Source organism: Sinohyriopsis cumingii, chromosome 4 (genome assembly GCF_028554795.1).
Source record: "Sinohyriopsis cumingii isolate HCF-2022 chromosome 4, ASM2855479v2, whole genome shotgun sequence".
NCBI lineage: Eukaryota > Metazoa > Mollusca > Bivalvia > Unionida > Unionidae > Sinohyriopsis > Sinohyriopsis cumingii.
In genome coordinates, this window is record NC_142964.1 from 44,725,846 (window position 1) to 44,745,877 (window position 20,032).

Below are 20,032 nucleotides of genomic sequence, written 5' to 3' on the forward strand. Positions count from 1 at the left end.
GTAAAGCCCATCGCACCATCAGTCTCAATGCGCATTACGTGGTCTTGTTTAAAAGCCCTCGAGATAAATCGCAAGTGCAAGTCTTAGCCAAACAGTTAGGAACGCCTTGGCTGACTCAGGCGTACGACGATGCCACTCAAACTCCACACGCCTATTTACTCGTCGATTTGAAACCTACGACTCCCGAGGATTTGCGATTTCGTACCCACTTGTTTCACCACTGGTGCCAAGACGGAGGGCCTGTCCTGTACACGTCTCCGTCCTCGACTTCATTTCACTCCCCATAAAAAAATCTATAAAAACCTCAGACCCTTTTTCGTCTGTCTCACTCTCAGTGCGAAAATGACGTCCCTTCAGTCGCATCTTCCCGTCAAATTGATTCGTGCCTTGTATGGCATCAGTCGAGAAAAAGATCCACAAACACGAGCTCGTGTCTTAGAAGCTAGTCTCAAAGAAGTCTTACGATGGTTCACGGTGACGGCACGTCAATTACTCCAAGGAATCATTCAGATTCCTCATCAAACCAAACGCTTTTTCGATCGAAACAAAGTCGCTTTGGTCCAACTGGCCGATCCCCGCATCGACACTCAAACCAAAAAACAAATCATTTTGAAACCTGGAGGGAGCGGGACTCTAGGAGGGGTCATCATTCGCTCACTCTTAAGATGGGATCCTAATGCCCCCAAAGTTATACCCAAAGACAAAAGTCCAACGAATCCCCAAGAAGAAAAAGACCAGGTCCCCAAGGAGAACTTCTCCAGTGGCAGGACCCTCCTCTGACCAGACACCACCACCACCCCGGAAAAAGAAAAGAAGCCCCCAGAAAAAGAAAAGTCCACAGAAAACTAGCCGCAAGAGAGGCACTTCGGCCAGGACGCAACCTTACACTCGCAAACCACGACCTGCCACGGCAGTGACTGCGTCTCCGGCAGCTTCACGTTTGTCCACTTCTCCGTTAATGACACCCAGAACTGAAGAGTACTTGGAGACGTTGATCACACCAAGAACTTCTCCGTTGATGACCCCCAAAAGAACTTCCCCAGTGGCAGGACCTTCCAATTTAGTGGCAGTGGCTGCTGCTCACAAAGTACCTTCTCCCAAAATCAAAGTTCAAGAAAGATCGGGCATGTTACAAAGTTTACTGGATTTGTCCAAGCAAGAACTGGCTCGATTTAGTCCGTTACGTACCCCTGCACGACGTGTCATGCCTGTCCTCAAACTAATACGACGTCAAGACAATCAGTGGCGACGCGTTCCAGTATAAAAAAGGCCTGTGACCAAGTCGGGTATCAGTGTTTTTTGGTGCTCCTGAAGACTCAAAGATGTCACCCTCCAGAAAACCCCAAGGAAAGAAAAGGAAAGGACTGCCACCACGTTTAGCCAAACATGGGGACATGTTATCTGTCCTGTCCAAAGCTTCTCCACCCCTACGAAAAAAACTCATTCAAACAGCCTCCAAAGAGGTCATCGATACCGTGTGCGAATGTTGTTTGAACGTTTTGAAAGACACGATCCCTTTGTCCAAACACCAGAAACAATGCTTAGGCAAACATCGTCACGTTCTTCGCCAAATGGTTCAAAAGAAAATTCCCATTCGTCAAAAAAAGAAGATGTTAGTGCAACGTGGAGGTATTTTACCTCTCTTGTTAGGCCCCATACTGAAAGGAGTCTTGGGAACCATGTTGGGAGGACTGGTGGGAGCAAGATAAAAAGGCCTCGGAAGTTCCAACATCTCAGAATCGACCCCTGACAACCCCATGGAAGGACGAAAACTAGCTTTAGTGCCTTACAAACGATGGATGGAATACCATCGGTGGCAAGAACAACACACCCCGCATTTACCTCCCAATCCCCATTTGAGCGAGATGTCCCAGTTACAACACGAATTGCAGTCCTTGATGGATCGCCAAGATTTGTCCGAAACAGAAAAATCACAAAAGTACGGTCAACTCTTGCAACGACTGCAACTCTTTCACCAGAAAGCTTTAGACGAAACAGCTCTACCCACTCTGAAAGATTTTAAGACCTTGATGAAAGGTCCAGCACTAGTACCAGTACCAGTACCAGTACCAGTACCACCAGTACCCGTGACCAAGACAGAAAAAGGAGAAGAAGAGGAAGGGTTTCAAACTCCACCAGAAAAAGTACGCAAGTTAACAACACCACCTACCTCCAGAATTGGATGGATTAAAAAGATGATGGCCACCCCTTCTTCCTCACAAGAGAAAAAGAAAGTGAAGACAGAAGTGAAGACAGAAGTGAAACAAGAACCGATATCCCCCGCTCAGACATTATTCTCCTCTTCGACACCTATTGCTGGCCGCACACGCAAAGCATTACAATCCAAGAAAGTACCCCAAGAGAAAAAGAGTAGCATCCTCCAAGAGTGGGTGTCTTATTAACACACCAACCAACACAAAAAAAATGGAAAAAGTCTTAGCCAGCATTTACTACGATCCCTCCCATCCTGCAGGTTACGCAGGAGTTCAAAAATTGTATCGTGCTGCCAAAACGCGACTGAAAAGTCTCCGTTTACCTCAAGTGCAACGATGGTTACAAGAACAAGCTACCTACACTTTACACAAACCCATTCGACGCAAGTTTGCCAGAAGTCGCACCCGAGTGGAAGGCATCGATCATCAATGGCAAGCCGATTTAGCCGATGTCTCTCATTTGGTCAGCTACAATCGTGGCTACAAATATTTGTTTTGTGTCATCGACGTCTTTTCCAAATTTGCTTGGGTCGTACCCTTGACTTCCAAATCGAGCAGCGAGTTAGTGCGAGCCCTGCAACGGGTGTTGAAACAAAGCGGCCGTCACCCTCTTCGATGGCAAACGGACAAAGGCACCGAATTTCTGAACCAAGCTTTCCAAAAAGAATTAAAGAAACGTGACATTCATTTTTTTACCACCGAGAATCCCGAAACCAAAGCCAGCATCGTGGAACGTTTTCAACGCACTTTGAAAGAACGCATGTGGAAATATTTTACACATCACCACACTCTGAAGTACATCGACATCTTACCGCACCTGGTGCAAGCGTACAACCAATCTTACCATCGAAGCATCGGACGTGCCCCGCAAGACGTGACTCCCGACAACGAAGTGCTGGTGTTTGAGCGCCTGTTTGGTACGTCCCCGACGAGGGCTGTCCCCAAGAAAAGTGGAGTGTTGGCCATAGGAGATTGGGTGCGCATTGGCAAAACCAAACGCACTTTCGACAAAGGTTACTTACCTAACTGGACGACCGAATTGTTTCATGTCACTGGACGAGTGCATGGCCGTCATCCTGCCGTCTATAAATTGGAAGACATGAACGGAGAAGTGCTCAAAGGAACGTTTTATTTGCCCGAGTTACAACGTGTCACCAAAAAAGAAGACGACGTATACGACATCGAAAGCATTCTCGAACGGAGAACCCGTAAAGTGGGCAAACGACGTATCAAAGAAGTCAAAGTACGTTGGAAAGGATATCCACCCAGTTTTGATTCTTGGATCGACGCTTCGCAAGTCATCGACTATAAAAAGAAGTGACCATCATGCCCTTTCACATAGCAGACGCAGCTACGTCGACCACTCCTCCTTCACCTAGTTCTTCTGTGCAAGATTTACAAAAACAACCCTTGTGGGTGTGGTGTGGAGAACGTGTGCCTAAAACGCAAATCGTCTTTTTCTGCCAAATCTTCGTGGTGTATTGTGTCATCGGGGCAGCCATCGCCAATTTGAGTTTGCAACAAGGAGACAAACAATTGTGGACCATTTTATTGAGCAGTTGCATCGGTTACCTGCTTCCTAATCCCTCCCTGAAATTCACCTCGAACGGGAACCCCGGGAACCTTGTGTCCAGTGCCAGTGCCAGTCACCACTTCAATCACAACCAGAACCCCATTTTAGACGGAGACACGCCTCTGACGTCCAGTAACCCCTCGGACAGCCACAGAACTCTGGAATTATGAGTCACCAAAACCAATTTTACTTAACCTTACCCAGTGACAGTTCCATGGAGGTGTTTCCCAAGAACACGTTGTGCTGTTACACCGCCAAATTACCTCAAGCCATCCAGTTAGATCACGAAGCCCATTGGGAAGTGGCTTTAGTAGAAATGATTCACCCGACCCAAGTCCTCAATGTCCTTCCCAATCAAAATTTTTTTGATGTGGAAGTTCATGACGAGCAAATGCAACAGTGGATGGATAGCAATGTCAAATATGACAAGAAAACCCGTACACAAAAGTACACCACCTATCACTTGTTCATTCCCCCAGGCTATTATTTTAGTGGTCAACATTTGGTCAGCACCATAACCTCCAGGTTTAATGTCGTGTTTCTGAAAGCTTTGGAGCATGTCAACAAATATGTCACCATGGAGTACCACAAAGCAGCTCGTCGCTTCTTGATGAAATTTGAACGGAGTAAAATCCTGTCCATTTTATTTTGTCCTGAATTGTTTGACATGTTGGGCGGAGACATGGACATGAGAAAGACCATGATCAAGAAAAACGAATTACCCATCGTTTACGACAACGAGTCTTTTAGCAAGTTATTTCGTGCCCCGGTAGAACTGAACCAAGGACTGAATTTGATGTTCGTGTATTCCGATGTGTTGGAGTATAACGTGGTGGGACACACCTCCGTACCGTTACTGCGTGTCATTCCTTTCAAAGTGGATTCTGCCACGAACACTGACGAGGAAGGTGGAAACACTTACCACGTCCACCGCGAATTTGTCCATCCTCACTATTTGCCTGTCAGTAAGTCGTATTTGGACACGGTCAACATTGCTATAAAAGGAGATCTGGGACAAAATATTCCATTCACCAAAGGAAAAGTCACGGCGAAACTCCATTTTCGAAAACGGTTCTCTCACGACTCTTAAGTCATGTATCCAGTGTACCGAGGGGTTGCTCGACAGCGAGGACACGGCTTAGGAGATATGTTAAAATCGGCCTTTCGTTCGGTGGCCCCGGTGTTGAAACCGATGGTGACACGCGGATTGCACGCCTTGAAAGATGCGGCACTGACGCAAGGCAAAGAATTTCTCCAAAATGTCATCATCGACAAACAAAACCCTAAAGAAGCCTTCATGAGGGCAGGCAAAAATATCTTGCTGCAAACGGGCAAAGACATTTTAGGCCAACGAGAAACACCTATAAATGCCCTGCACGCTACCGAGTCAGGCATTCAGCAAGGACAAGGCAGAAAGAGACGACGAAGAAAACACCCTTTCACCAGACTTCAAGCGAGAAAGGCCAAGAAAAGAAGAACCGTTCGAGACTTAGACGTTTTCGATTATTGAGAAAAGAGACAAAAAAATGATGCACCGAGAATCTTGCGCTTGTTCCAAGACGGAACTGGATCTGTTTGCCATGCCCCCCACGATGATGACGATGCAAGAATCCCAGTGGGTGGAATTTCACCCCGTCTCCTCACTGACCGATTCCGCTCCCATCGAGTTTGAAATCAAAGGACAGCCCGAAGATTACATCGATCTGAATAGCAGTTACTTGTACCTGAAAGTCAAAATTCTAGATAAGACTGGAGGTGCTATAGACGATGAAGCAGTAGCTCCCGTCAACAATTTCATGCATTCCTTGTTCAGTGGAGTGGACTTGTATTTGAATAACAAACTGGTCAGTAGCAGCATGGATACTTACCCTTATCGTGCCTACCTGGAAAATCTCTTGACGTACGGAATAGATGCCAAGAACACTCATCTCAATGCCTGTGTGGTATGGGAAGCTGACGAACCTACCAAGTTTGAAATATTGGAAACTGATGAAAAGAAAGACAACAATGATGGATTTCTAGAACGAAGAAAGAGAATCACGGGAGCCGACACAAGTTTAGAACTGATGGATCGTTTGCATTTGGACATGTGGTTGCAAGAAAAGTATTTGCTGAACGGGGTGGATGTCCGCCTGAGACTGAATCGTAGCAGTGCCGCTTTCCATTTGATGGCTGATAGTGACGGTTACAAAACCAAAATCCTAGAAGCCAGACTCTACGTACGCCGTGTGGAAGTGTTACCTAAAGTGGGAAACGACATCAGTCAGACGTTGAGCAGAACGACCGCCAAGTATCCCATACGACGCGTGGAAGTGAAAACCTTCACCATTCCCAAGGGACAGCGATCCATGATCGAAGATCATCTGTTCCAAGGACAGTTACCCAAACGTTTGATCGTTGGTATCGTCGAGAATACAGCCTTCAACGGAGCTGCCGAAAAAAATCCTTTCTACTTTCAACACTTTGGCGTGTCCAAAATCGAAGTCAGTCGCGATGGCATGACCTTGTGTACCCGACATTTCGAACCTGACTTTAAAAAGAAGAATTACTTGAGATCGTACTTGTCCTTGTACGAAGCCACCGGACAGTTAGGAACCAATACCAGTCACGGTATTACGTACGAGGATTATGCAGGAGGCTACGCTTTGTGGGCTTTCGATTTCACTCCAGACCAAGGCAGCGACGAGGGACATTTCCACCCTATAAAATCCGGCCAGATTCGTGTGGAAATTCAGTTTAAAGACCGAGACCCTGATGAAACGGTGAACGTCATCCTGTATGCAGAATTCGATAATACCATAGAAATCAACAGTTTGAGAGAAGTCATCCTAGATTACTAGAAACCATGGAAGACTGTTATCCCTCTTTACCTAGTGGAGAAACTTTTAGTGTTGCATTGTTGTTAAAAAATGTTAGAGTTGTTGTTGTTTAGTGTTAAGTGATTTTTGAATAAAAAATGTTGTGTTTTGAAAAAATTGTTTGATGATATATTGTTGGATTATTGTTAAAAATGTTAGAGTTGTTGTTTAGTGTTAAGTGATTTTTGAATAAAAAATGTTGTGTTTGGAAAAAAATTGTTTGATGTTATATTGTTGGATTATTGTTAAAAATGTTAGAGTTGTTGTTTAGTGTTAAGTGATTTTTGAATAAAAAATGTTGTGTTGTGAAAAAAATTCCTTTGTCTTTTGTTTAGCTATAAGAATGTTGGATTGATGCTCTTTCATTTCTTACTATCCCTCTCATGACACTCACTAAACGTTGCGACTCAAAAACCGTGTGGGGGATGTTTTCCTTCACGTCCGCGCTTTAACTTTAAGAACCGGGTTGTTTCCAGTCTAACCATCCATTGTCGACTCATCCTCCTAAGAAGATGTGCTCCAAACTAGCTAAACTCAACGAAGCCTACGTGAATTTGCATAGGGTCAGACACAGTCTGATACCGAAGCCAGAAGAAATAGAGAATGTGAGAATGTTGAAAATCACTGAAGACCTGATAGAAGAGCTCTTCAGAGAAGAAATGAACAGGGAAAAAGAAGAATGGACAGAGAAGTACAGACTTCAGAGACAGCAGTAACAACAACAACAAGAGCAGCAGCAGCAGCAACCTGAACCTGACAGAGGCTTTGTCGATTGCCGTATCGACACCAAAGAGTTCTTCTTTTCTTTCCGAAGAAGCAGACCTATCGCTAGAAAGTCTATCCTCAGAGTACATCGCATTCTTAGAAACTAAAAAAAGAATGCCATAGCAAACAAAAAAACAGCCCTTTTCAGGGCTACCCCAATACTCTAGAAAAGAAATAACGATCGATTTGCCAATGTGTGTAGGTAGAGTAGTGTGAAAATAAACACTAACTCTTTTTTAAAAAATGTGAGGGTATGTGTTTGTGTGTTAGTAAGTGCTTAAGTAAGTTGGTATGAATAGTAGATTAAAATTATGTTTTTTTGGTGTTTGAGGTGTATATTTGGAGTTAGATTGGATTGCTTTGCGTATGTGGATAGTCTAATGAAGTGATTTATAAAAAATTTTAAAATAGTGATGGGTAGCATAAAAAGTGAGTGAGTGTTTCTTTTAGGTCCGCGCGTTGTTGTTTTTGGTCATGATGTAGGTAACATCAATTTTATGTTTTTTTAGGGGGATGTTTTCCTTCACGTCCGCGCTTTCACTATAAATTGAAACTCGCTGGGCAGTCTAGCTACCCTTGTTGATTGATCAACACCAAAAATGAACACGAGACTGTCTAAACTGTTGGAACTTCATGTGCATCTGGAATATGCCAGGCGCCTGTTGAATGAACTGGCCGCGGAAGCCATTGTGGAGGAGGGAAGGATAAGAGAGGAGGAGGAAAGAAGAAAAAAAGAAGAGGGGGAGAGAAGATATAAAGAAGAAGAGGAAAGAAGATACAAAGAGGAGGAGAGAAGAAACAAAGAAGAGGAGGAGGAGAAGGAAAAGAAGAGAAGAAGAATAAATTTCAGAATCCCAGAGAGCGAAAATTGGGATTCTGAAGCGACATATCCTGCCTCTGCTCTCTCCCCCAAAAAAGTAAAAAGTAACTGGGGGATAAGATGTGTATGTGGCGCCAGGCCTGGAAGGTGCCACCATTAACCAGGTGTCCATGAAGTTCCAAAAAACAGCCCTTTTCAGGGCTACCCAATACTCTAGAAAAGAAATAACCATCAATTTGCCAATGTGTAGGTAGAGTAGTGTGAATATAAACACTAACTCTTTTTTAAGATAGTGTGAGGGTATGTGTTTGTGTGTTTGTGTTTGTGTGTTTGTGTTTGTACCCGCTCACGTACGATTGTGTGGATAGTAGATTATGGATTTGTTTATTGTTTCTTAGCGTATGTGTTTGTGTTTGTGTGTTTGTGTTTGTACCCGCTCACGTACGATTGTGTGAATAGTAGATTATGGATTTGTTTATTGTTTCTTAGCGTATGTGTTTGTGTTTGTGTGTTTGTGTTTGTACCCGCTCACGTACGATTGTGTGGATAGTAGATTATGGATTTGTTTATTGTTTCTTAGCGTATGTGTTTGTGTGTTTGTGTTTGTGTGTTTGTGTTTGTGTGTTTGTGTTTGTGTGTTTGTGTTTGTACCCGCTCACGTACGATTGTGTGAATAGTAGATTATGGATTTGTTTATTGTTCTTAGCGTATGTGAAGAGTATAGTTTGGGTTTTGTAAGCGCTCACGTAAGATTGTGTGGATAGTAGATTATGGATTTTGTTTATTGTTTCTTAGCGTATGTGGAGAGTATAGTTTGGGTTTTTATTATATGAAATGAGAAAGTATAGTTTGGGTTTTATTATATGAAAAGAAAAAGTAGGGGGATGTTTTCCTTCACGTTCGCGCGTTGTTTGGTCATGATCTAGGTAAGATCAATTTTACGTTTTAGGGGGATGTTTTCCTTCACGTACGCGCTTTAAGTATAAGAACCCACAGTATTCGTCGTTCAAACCATTCTGCAAAGAATAAAAAAAGAAGATGGCTTCTAACCAAATGGACAAAATACAAACATTACAAGACGTTTTAGACAACTTAGGAATGATGGAGCAGATGTTAATAAGACTGGTTGAAAACCATTATTCCTATAGTCCCCATCGTGTCAAGATGGAAATTAATAACTTAAAAAAGGAAAAGGACAAGATTAGTGGTGTCATGAAAGAGATAAAGGAGGAGAAGGAGGATGAAGAGGAAAGAATAAGAATAAGCAAATGGAACGAAAAGATTGAAAAAGAAGAAGAAAATGAGAAGAGGAAGAAAGAAGAGGAGGAAGAGAAGAAGAAGAAAGAAGAGCAGGAGAAAAAGAAAGAGAAGAAGAGAAAGAGTGTTGGAGATAAAATAAGAACTTGGTGGAGAAAAAGAAGAAATTAGAAGCAGAAGAAGAAGAAAACCCAAAGGCCCTTTTCAGGGCCAGCCATATTTCTCGAAAAGAGATAGCCTTTCCATTGCCTACCCCTTTTTTAAAATTTAAATTTAAATTTAAATTTAAATTTAAAAAAATTTAAAAAAAAAAAAAAATCCCAAAAGCCCAAACTCTATTCCCCATGTTAATTTCCCTTGTCCCTAGACAGACCCAAACTCTATGTTAAATTCCCATTGTCCCTAAAGTGACCCACGATTTCTCTCCATGTTAAATTTCCATTGTCCCTAATCTGACCCAGGGGTCTTTTTAATGCTAAGTCCCATTGTCCCTAATGTGCCCCACTTAACTACTTATATATATATATATATATATATATATATATATATATATATATATATATATATATATATATATATATATATATATATATATATATATATATATATAATTATAATAATAATACTAAGCAAATAGCGAATAACAACCCTTTTAAGTGCACTGGATCCAGCAAGCAACCACGTGTGTCAGGGATTGATTAAAATAAATGCAATAAACTGACAACGAACAGTGCAAAACTAGTATCTAACTGGCTTGAGCGCTTTCGACACTTAATCAGTATTTTTCAAAGGCGAATACAAAACAAAGACAAGAGAAACAAATAAACAGAAAAACCGTTGTGTTTGCAAAACTTTACATGATAATTTCGACAAGAAATAAACCTTAACATTTTTTTAAATGTTTGAACAAGTTTATTTCAACTTTTTGCGGTTCCTAGAAAATATTTTGTTATTGACCTAGAAATCGATGAGCCATAGCGACATCTGTTTCTTTATATAAATTTATATAAGTGCAAATCATATCCCGGATATTTCATTGCTATTATTGTAATTATAGGGTGACTAATAAGCAAATTTAAAGAATTATTTAAAAGAAAATCTGTTGGTTGCAAAAAGATCATTTTCTTTTGTGTGCATGGCTGTAATTTTCGAGCCTTCTAGTTTAAACCACTTGGCTTGAATGTTCTAAGGCGGCGTATCTAGTAAGATTTCTTTTCTTTCCTAATTTCGGAACCCCAGTTTGGGTAGTGAGCAGTTGCCATAAGTGTTATATCACTCAAAGTAGCCAGGGGAGGAGAAGTGTTCTGCGACCGGGCTTCTGTACAGCTTCTTTGCCTCCAATCAGATCTATGAAGGTTGGTCCTTTTGTGTAGCTTTTCAGTTTCTCCTACGTACTGAAGGCTAAAGATCTTACATGTGATGAGATAAATCACATTCTACGTTTTGCACGTCCTATTTGGACTATGTGTGTTTAGATTTTTTCTCTAGTCACTGTGCTAGAAAATTTCCTTGTTTCTATCATATGTTGACAGGTTTTGCACCTTTTATCGCCACAGAGGCAACATTGACTAAGGTAGTCTTTATTCGTGATTGGCGTTAGCTTCGCCCTGACTAGGATGTCCTTGAGGTTTTTGATCTCCGTTAGGCTACTACAGGTTTGTTCGGGAGGATTAACTTTAGTACGTCAGACGATTCCATGATGGGCCAGTGTTTCCCGACGATTTTACCTACTTTAGGATTGTCTGCATGGTAGGCCAGGATAAATGGTATCTTATCAGCCTTTTCCTTCTCTCCATATTTTAATAGGTCATCGCGGTTTGTTTCTTTCGCCCTTTGGGTTGCCTCGGCAATCAGACCTTTGTCGTAGCCTTGGTAAATTAAATGTTTAGATAACTCTTCAGACCTTTTTAGGAATGTTTCAGCAAATTCTGAGTATCCTCATTGCCTGGCTATCTGGAATGTTCCTAATGCAGTGGTCTGGATGACAGCAGCTTGGGATGAGATACTGGTGTTTGTCGGTTGGGTTCGAGTAGATGTCATATGGAGTTTGTATTTTACCTGTCAGGTTGTTGTGTCCAGGAAAACGTGGTTTAAGTTGGAGACTTCTGCCGTGAATTTTATCGAAGGAAGGAAGTTGTTTCCTTTGATATGAAATCATCAAGATTTTCTCTTCCATGTCGCCGCTTCATTTCTATATCATCGATAAAATTAGCAACAGGGGACAAGATTAACGATTTCTCAAAATGTCAACCTCATTACACCAGGTACTTTCTCCGCTTTAATATGTAAAAAAGCCGACATTATTACATCCGAATGTATTCATGGCTGAAAAGTCAAATGTCTATATTTTGCATATATGACACTGGGCCATTTCTACAACTTATTCAGCGGAAAAAAAAAAAACGAAAACCGAATATTTCCAAACGCTGAAAAACTAAATAAACGAACATATACGCTCACGTACGCCTACTTTTTTTTATATACTTTGGAGTTCTTTTTACGAGAATAATTGTAAAATGTGTGCGAATATTTGCGTAAAACCCACGAATTACGTCTTTTTCTAAAGTCACCCATGCCAGCAAGAACGGTAACTCTTCCCTGCACATTGGTACGTACAAAATGTAAACAATGACAACAATACGACATAATTTGGGTTCAAAAACACACGAAAACTGGATTGTATGAAAAGGCAGACGTTTATAGCAAGGAATCAGATTATACAGACGTACTTTCATTCATTATATCAAACGTATTACAAAATATTTGTACAACTTTTGTTGTGTAATAAATTTTCGAGGTTAGAGACTCGACGAGAGTATCACTCACTGACTCAGTGATACTAGACGTATTGATAATATGTATGTGATTGTGGTCATTGAAATATTATCAATGTCAGGTCATCTGTTCTACGTACGGTTCTTATCTAGAGACACTGGTATTAAAATTAAAATGTTCATGTTTAGTAGGGATGGAAAAGAGGTAAAAAGTTCAACTATTTTTCAGAATTTTGAAGAATGAAAACAAAAATTCATTTAAAATTGTCATGCCATTTTTTGTGAATATCAATATGAATATTGTCATCATAAGCCAAGGAATAGAGAATCGATCTGTAGTATTTCTCCATTTAAACAAATACATAATCATAAATATTTCTTGAGAACCAACTCAGTGCCAGTTTCTTCTCTATGTCTATTACCACAATTGACTTTACTTCATGAACTATGTAATATTGCTCAAAACAATGGTCAGAATTATTATGAAAATATTGCAAATTTATGACATCCAAAATTTAATGTTGCACCATCCTAAGCTGACACTATAGAAATCCTGACTTACTGTAATGAAAACTTAGTGGAAAACCTTTTGTCATTGATTTTATTTTATAGATATGAAAACTGACCAAATATATTTTATGATAACTAAATTCCAAAACAGCAATTGTTATTTACTAAATTGTGATTTCAGATAAATGTATACATGTACAAGAACACTGTAATGAATATGCACTATTGGTTTTAAGAGTAACATACAATTTCAACTTGGTATGACTCATGATTATGCTATTTCATGCAAAAATGTTAGGGGGCGTGTGATAAAAAGGCACAGAAAGTCTTCAGAAGTACAGGGAACATAGAAAAGGTGAATTTATTCTTGAAGCTGAATGTTCACAACACATTTATATATAACCATATGTAAAAAATATGCAACTTTTAGCATGAAGTAACATGAGGTCAAGAATTTTCAAAAAGTGACCAAAGACAAATATTAAAAATGGTGGATGGTACATGTGTTTGAATGCTTCCTGTGAATTTATTTGAAGAGATATCATAAAGATGGGCTCATTTTTTAAATCTGCACACTCAAATTAAGCAGAAAATATTCCATTTTAAAAGCAACATATAATTTCAACTTGTGTATGACTAAAAAATATAGTATTTCTTGCAAAAAGGTTGGGGGGTGGGGTGATAAAAAGGCACAGGTGGGCTCCTGAATTACCTGGAACATAAAAAGTCAATTTATTCTTAAAGCTGAATGTTCACAAAACATTTCTATATAAAATATATGTAAGAAACATGAAAATTGCAGCTTGAAATAACATGATGTCAAAAATTTTCAAAAATTAGTGACAGAGGTGAGATGGCCGTGGTATGTAATGGTGAGAGCTTTAGACCACTGGGCCCCTCGCGGCCCCTCGCAGTAGCCATACGAGGCGAACTAATTTGTATTGATATAGATAAATAACACAATTACACAGATCAGTCATAGCAGATTTGCCTTGTCTTCTTATCTCATTCGTCTTAGGTTGAACTTTGCATTTTGCATATATATATATATATATATATATATATATATATATATATATATATATATATATATATATATATATATATATACGAGTTTCTCCTCTTAAAATAAGTAACAGAAAATAGTGAAAAGCAACTAGCTTTATAAAATTCTACAAATAATTTATTTCTCTAGAATAGTAAGTGAATGTGGAAAAAAGAAACTGTAATAAGAATAAAAACCCCAAACAATCCTGGAATTACAAACACAAGTCCTACTAATTTAAATTTCTGAATAAATTTTAGTAGAAATCCAAATGAAGCCAAACATTTGAGGAGATGATGTGCCTGTATTGTGTTGTTGCACTAACCGTCTTTTGTTGAAACACAGTAATATAATTCCATTTTTGAATTAACATAATTCCCAGTTAATGTCTCTATCAATAATGTTATGTTTTAATGAGCACTATGTATTTCCAGAGAAAATCCACTTGAACTGAACAATGTGAAGAAATAAATTCCAGCCCAAACGGTTTACTGGACAAAAATTTAATACAAATATATTCTGCTAGATCATAAGCACGAATGAATAATTTTTCCAGTGACAATATTGTGCAGTCCTTTACTTGACTTGGGTCACAATTAACATTTTCTAAAGAAAAGTATTACCTAATGGAAAATAACCTTTTAATATGTTCTTAATGGTTACAAAATAAAATGTTAGTTAAGGTGGGAAAATCTTTTACTAAAATTATAATATAATCTGGACAATCTCAGATACATTTAGAATGTCTGTTGCGCATGGGCAATATGATGTCATTCTCTCAAGCGAGGACTACAATAAATGGAACAACGTCCTAAAATGGTCTGTACATGGTATTGTTTACTCGGGCCCTGTAGTCTCGAAGCTATGTGATCGCTAAACTCATGCTGGTGTTTATACTCCGTAATTTGCGACATTCTCTAAATGAAATTTTGAAAAAGGTAAAATAATACACGTTTACTTTACGATTTTGAGGTGTTTGAGTCTGAGCTTCAGTTTTGTCATCAGAATAGTTAAATGATACGAGGCCAGACCTATGGGCCTATGCAGGGTCAGATAGGGGCCCATCCTTCCACATATCCGTGAACTTATATGTCCTTCATTAGAACGACCCCATCTCAACTGAGATACTCAATCACCTACCAAGAACATTAATTAGATAGAGTCTATCAATTACAATTATTTTGATTTGCATTTAATAATGGGAATTCCAACAATGACTCTTCTTTTCATAGGATGAATGCTCCGGGGCCGTGGGGCCTTTGCTGATCAAGGTGGACGTGGCAGGGTTTCCGCATAACGGTCAATTAGCTTATCATGGTTTTCATGTTCACGAGAATTCAGATTTTTCCAATGGCTGTGAATCTTTCGGACCGCATTATAACCCTTTCCAGACTGTCCACGGTGGCCCAAAGGATCCCCTTGGGTAAATGCACCAATCATTGCCATTATACAAACCTAAAACATTTTTGGACATAATTTAAGTGTATCATCCATGTCATTTTCCAGTAACTACATTATTGATGGAATCTCAGATAGTTTGATCTGTTATCACAGTTGATGAAACTACATGCATTTTAAACATATTTCAATCTTTCCTATTCGTTTACTTTACTCATCTACGGATAAATAATTTTAAATGATAGAAATGAAGACTCCTCAAGGAATGACCATTTTACTAAAATTTTGCATTTAGGAAATAGAAAATATGTCAAGTTTACAATAGAAGAACCACTGATACACAGTTACGTACACAACTCATAGGCCATAAATGTCAATGCCTAAAATTGAATTACTCAACTGGTTCCTTTACAATTTTTGTTTACAGCCAGTCAATTCAACTGAGTCGCTTTGCTCTTGTTCCAATCACAAATGGTCAAAGCCTTTCAACAGGGTAAAAAAACACAACAGAAACAGTAATGGATCGTTATATATATTTTTGCAGAAGGAAGCATCTTGGTGATCTGGGTAAAGTAGTGAAGGACCCATTTGGATTTGTGAAGGTTGTCACAAAAGATCTCTTTATGTCCCTTGTTGGTCCTTTCTCCATCCTTGGAAGAGGCCTAATTGTAAGGATGCTCTCTACATTCCATTCTTTCCTCTTTTATCTTTGTCGTATTAATAATGTCGAATACTAGCAACTGTTTATAGTATAATACAACTTGCAGGTATCTTTTATGGCAGGTAAGACACTGTGTTGTAATAAGTACAGTTGCCGCACTGTATTGAAACGTTCATAAAGTAAGACCTAAGTCATAAATTTTCAAAAACTTAAATCAAACTTAAAAAGTGTGGTCTCTCGACCATGATTGATATTTTACAATAGCGCATTAATTTCTGTATATACGAATCACAAACGATTTGTGAAATTAAGTCATAAACGACCTTACAATTTATATTTTCCGCACATATTACAACAACTACGCCAGACCATACTTTAACCATGTAGTTGTTAACGCACTTGCCTTCTACTCACTTAATAGACGATACAAGTCCAGCATTTGTTATTATTGGGTTTTATTGTGCATTGAGGTTGATAAGTGGAGATTGATACATTTATCCTGCTTTGTTACACCCTTGTCATATGTGACAAAGGTCAAGTCACATTTTCCTTCAAGCAAAAGAATCATCAGGCACTTTTCTTAATGCAATGCCATGGCCAGCACCTTTCAGAAATTCAAATGGAATGACCAGCACTAATATGCTATTCATGCTATGTTGTTTATACAGACAAGTAGCAAACTAACCAATCAGAAAGTTACTTACCACTTGTCATACAATCGAACAACCCAGCATGAACAGTAATCAGGGTAGCTTCATTGCTCAGTGAACAAAACTCGAACAGGTAATTCTGTTTCAAGGTTGTCTAAATGGCTAAATATGTGTAAAATGAGAATAGCACAATAATTGCAACTGATGACTTTATTTCACTAATTAATAAACATTAACTACATAAAATAATAAAATACCTACTTCAGCCTAATTAAAACATGAATATACAAAATAAAATATATGCTCCTGCTACATAGTAATCTGGGTAAGAGAAGTAAATTTTTCACGGTAACCATAAGAGACGTATTTCTCATAAATAATAATACTCAATTTCGTTGCAGAGAATTTGTGTATAAAGTAGAACGCAAACTCGAAATTATTTTTTCTTCCTCTCCATATATTGTAAGAGCCAAAAGCGCAGAGTTCATGAAGAATTCACAAGTGTAAATAACGTAGTCTCCTAAATTGTTGAATATGAAAATCGATTTAAATTCCATGAACCCAAAGCAAACCCGAAATTATCAGAACGTTTGTGTACAAACTATCTATCAAAGATTTCAGAAAGATTTAACTTTTTAAAGATAAATTGGAAATAATTATAATTTAGAAGTTAGTGAAAAACAAGGGTCATTGGATGTTGGAAGTTTTGCTTGAGAAAAGTTTCACAAAAGTGGATCCAGCTATAGCATAGCAGGAAATCCGTGTCATTTACGTTTAACACACAAACAGAACAAATGAAGTTGGGAGAGTATTAGAAGTTACATGATTTCAAGCTAATCTTAAACGATACAGAGTGTCCAAAGGTTTTAGACTTTATTTTATGTTTGCTGTTCAAACTTTATGTAAATTTATTTTTTGTGTGTGGTTATATTACTGTATACTGCGATTTACTGCGAAAACGCAATACATAGCCATACAATCACAACACCAGCAAACCAAAGACAGTCGTTCACACGGCATTACAAAAGCTAAACCCTTTTTGTAAATGTACCCTTGAGTAATTCGTAATATCGAAAATGACAATTAAACTCACATCCCTGCAGGTTTTGAAGAGAGCAAATAACTTTAGGACTAAAAGCGACACCTATATCATCTCAGTTGATATATTCAAGAGAAGTTTTAAAAAATAATGTTAATAAAATAAAACTACGAATGAGATTCCTTTGAATGACGGACATAAAGTTATATATATTTTCAGACGTCTTGTATCAGGCCAGCTCTAAAAGAATGGATCGCGATGAGCAACAAATATCTAGATACTTGAATAACTTATCGCGGGTTTGCAGTAAATCGTCGTTCATTGTATCACTCTTTTCAGGCTTAACATTTGCATACAAATTTGAATACAGTTACAATGTATGGCTCTGCGACTTTTTAATTACGCGAAATAGTTCAAAGAAACAAGAGTAGACAAATAAACACACAGTCTTTTTAGAGCTTTCATGGTTCTGATCTCTGTCAATAATTTGTTTGTAAAATTTGTCTACCTGAAGCTGTCTTTAAAGGAAGAACCGTTATGGAAAGGACAACCAAATTCTTGACAGAATGTTTAAAACATATATGGTCACCAATTTTAAACTCGTGGATAATGCAGGTTCATGATCTACCATAGGTAAACGTGTACAAATGAAAATGCATCCATACGGAAACAAAATCATTTCCTCTCTGAGGACATAATGTTCCTTTAGGACTGCAAGTTCTGGCAGAAAAAGTTATAAAATGTATAAAAATAGTAACTTACTGTTAGACGCTACCAGGTCAGAAGAGATGGTCGATGGATGTTTTCTCTTCATTATGATAGAGATGGATAAATATTAATTTTAAGGAAAATGGTTTGATTCAATGTTGAGGATATTTTGCAGAGTAAGTACTCTGAGCTTTTACTTATCAGTTATAACATTCAGTTAGCTTTAATATGATCCAAACTTTTATTGAATATTAATCGACTTAACCCAATTAATGCTTACTAACGTCATGTATTCATAACCGAAAACTACTTTATAGGCAAACTTATGTACTGAGTCAAGCTTTAATATCTAATCATTATTTCCTACAAATCCAATATGTATGAAGTTTGATAAAGTAGTGAAATTAATTTAATTATCCACCGATCGCCTTGAAAGAAAAGAAAAAGAAATAAAATTACACAAATAAAGGCCATTCCAAAGAATGACAGAGATCAATTCATGTCCGAAAAACAAAAACAAATTCTTGTATGTATATATGCATGTATGGATGTATGTATGTAATTATGTATGTACTTATGTATGTATATATGTTGGTAGGTTGGTAGGTATGCATTTTTTATAATACTGTATATCTGTTTTAAGTTATATTATTCACGTACACGAATACCGTTATTTATGCATGTCTATTAAAATAGTTTATTCTTATTAATTAGATCCACGAAAACCCTGACGATTTTGGCAGAGGAGGAAACGATGAGAGCCTAATGACTGGTAATTCGGGTGGACGCGTGGCTTGTTGCAAAATTGTGCCAATTCACTGAGGAATGAGCCCCAGGTGGGCTTGCATACTCTTGTTTAAGCACATTTACGTCATTAGCATCGCGTTTAGCTGCGTAGAAATGTATTGTGGCATTATCTGCATAACTTTGTAAAATAAAATATGTTACATAATTGTTTTTGTCATACTAACATTATTATATCATTTAGAAAAGTAAATTGATAACAGTAGTATATAATGCAATCTTTTACATAATAATTCATTATTCGCACGTGCTTATTATTCAGAAATATTATTTCTTTGGTTGATGCATCATACAGTTCTTAGTAGAAAAGATCGATAAGTGTATCTTTCTAATAATGGACTTTCCTTGTGGACACTCTTTTTGAGATTTGTTGTATTTTTAAAATCTAGTTTGGAAGAAAATCTCAGAATCTAAATTAAAATATAACCGTGCGTGTGCGCGTGCGTGCGTGCATATATGTTTGTTGAGCCACAGAAAATAATATTGCAGTGTTTGAATTTTGTAAGTTTCGATAACTGTCCTTGTCCAAGAATTAATTTAGAGCACATGTATTTCAAGGAGAAAAAAATCGATTGGAATCCAGATAATTTGAAGAAAACAAAATAATTAGCCGTATAACTGGTCACAACTTAAAACACTTTAACGTAAGGCAAGTAATGACTATTATTTCGCAAAGCATCAATAATAAATCTAGCTACGAGGTAAAAAAGATGCCCGGATGTGGGCGAATCCTCTGGAAAAACCTAATTGATATATGTTTTTTATCAAGTACTCCAAGTATGGCATCTATTTCACTTTATGAATCTTACTCCGAGAAAGAATAAAAAAAATATGAAAGTTGTTTTCTCCAACTAATAATGATTCTGAATCAAGGCCAGGATCTTGGTCAACATTAGATACAATGTTTCTAAAAAATCGTTTAGGTCAAATATGAAGAAAAAAATCAGCCAGAACTGA

At 38.2% G+C, this 20,032-nt stretch overlaps 1 protein-coding gene across 1 annotated transcript in view; it reads left to right on the forward strand.

Annotated features, from left to right (window-relative positions):
- The window catches only part of LOC149801073 (uncharacterized), a 32,855-nt gene extending 13,668 nt beyond the window's left edge, over positions 1-19,187 (forward strand). Inside the window, exons 2-4 of the mRNA XM_089954247.1 lie at positions 15,048-15,238; positions 15,758-15,881; positions 18,986-19,187. Of these exons, the coding sequence (XP_089810373.1) occupies positions 15,048-15,238; positions 15,758-15,881; positions 18,986-19,093 (423 nt within the window). The 3' untranslated portion in view covers positions 19,094-19,187. The remainder of the gene's footprint in view (positions 1-15,047; positions 15,239-15,757; positions 15,882-18,985) is intronic.
- The last annotated feature ends 845 nt before the right edge of the window (positions 19,188-20,032 follow it).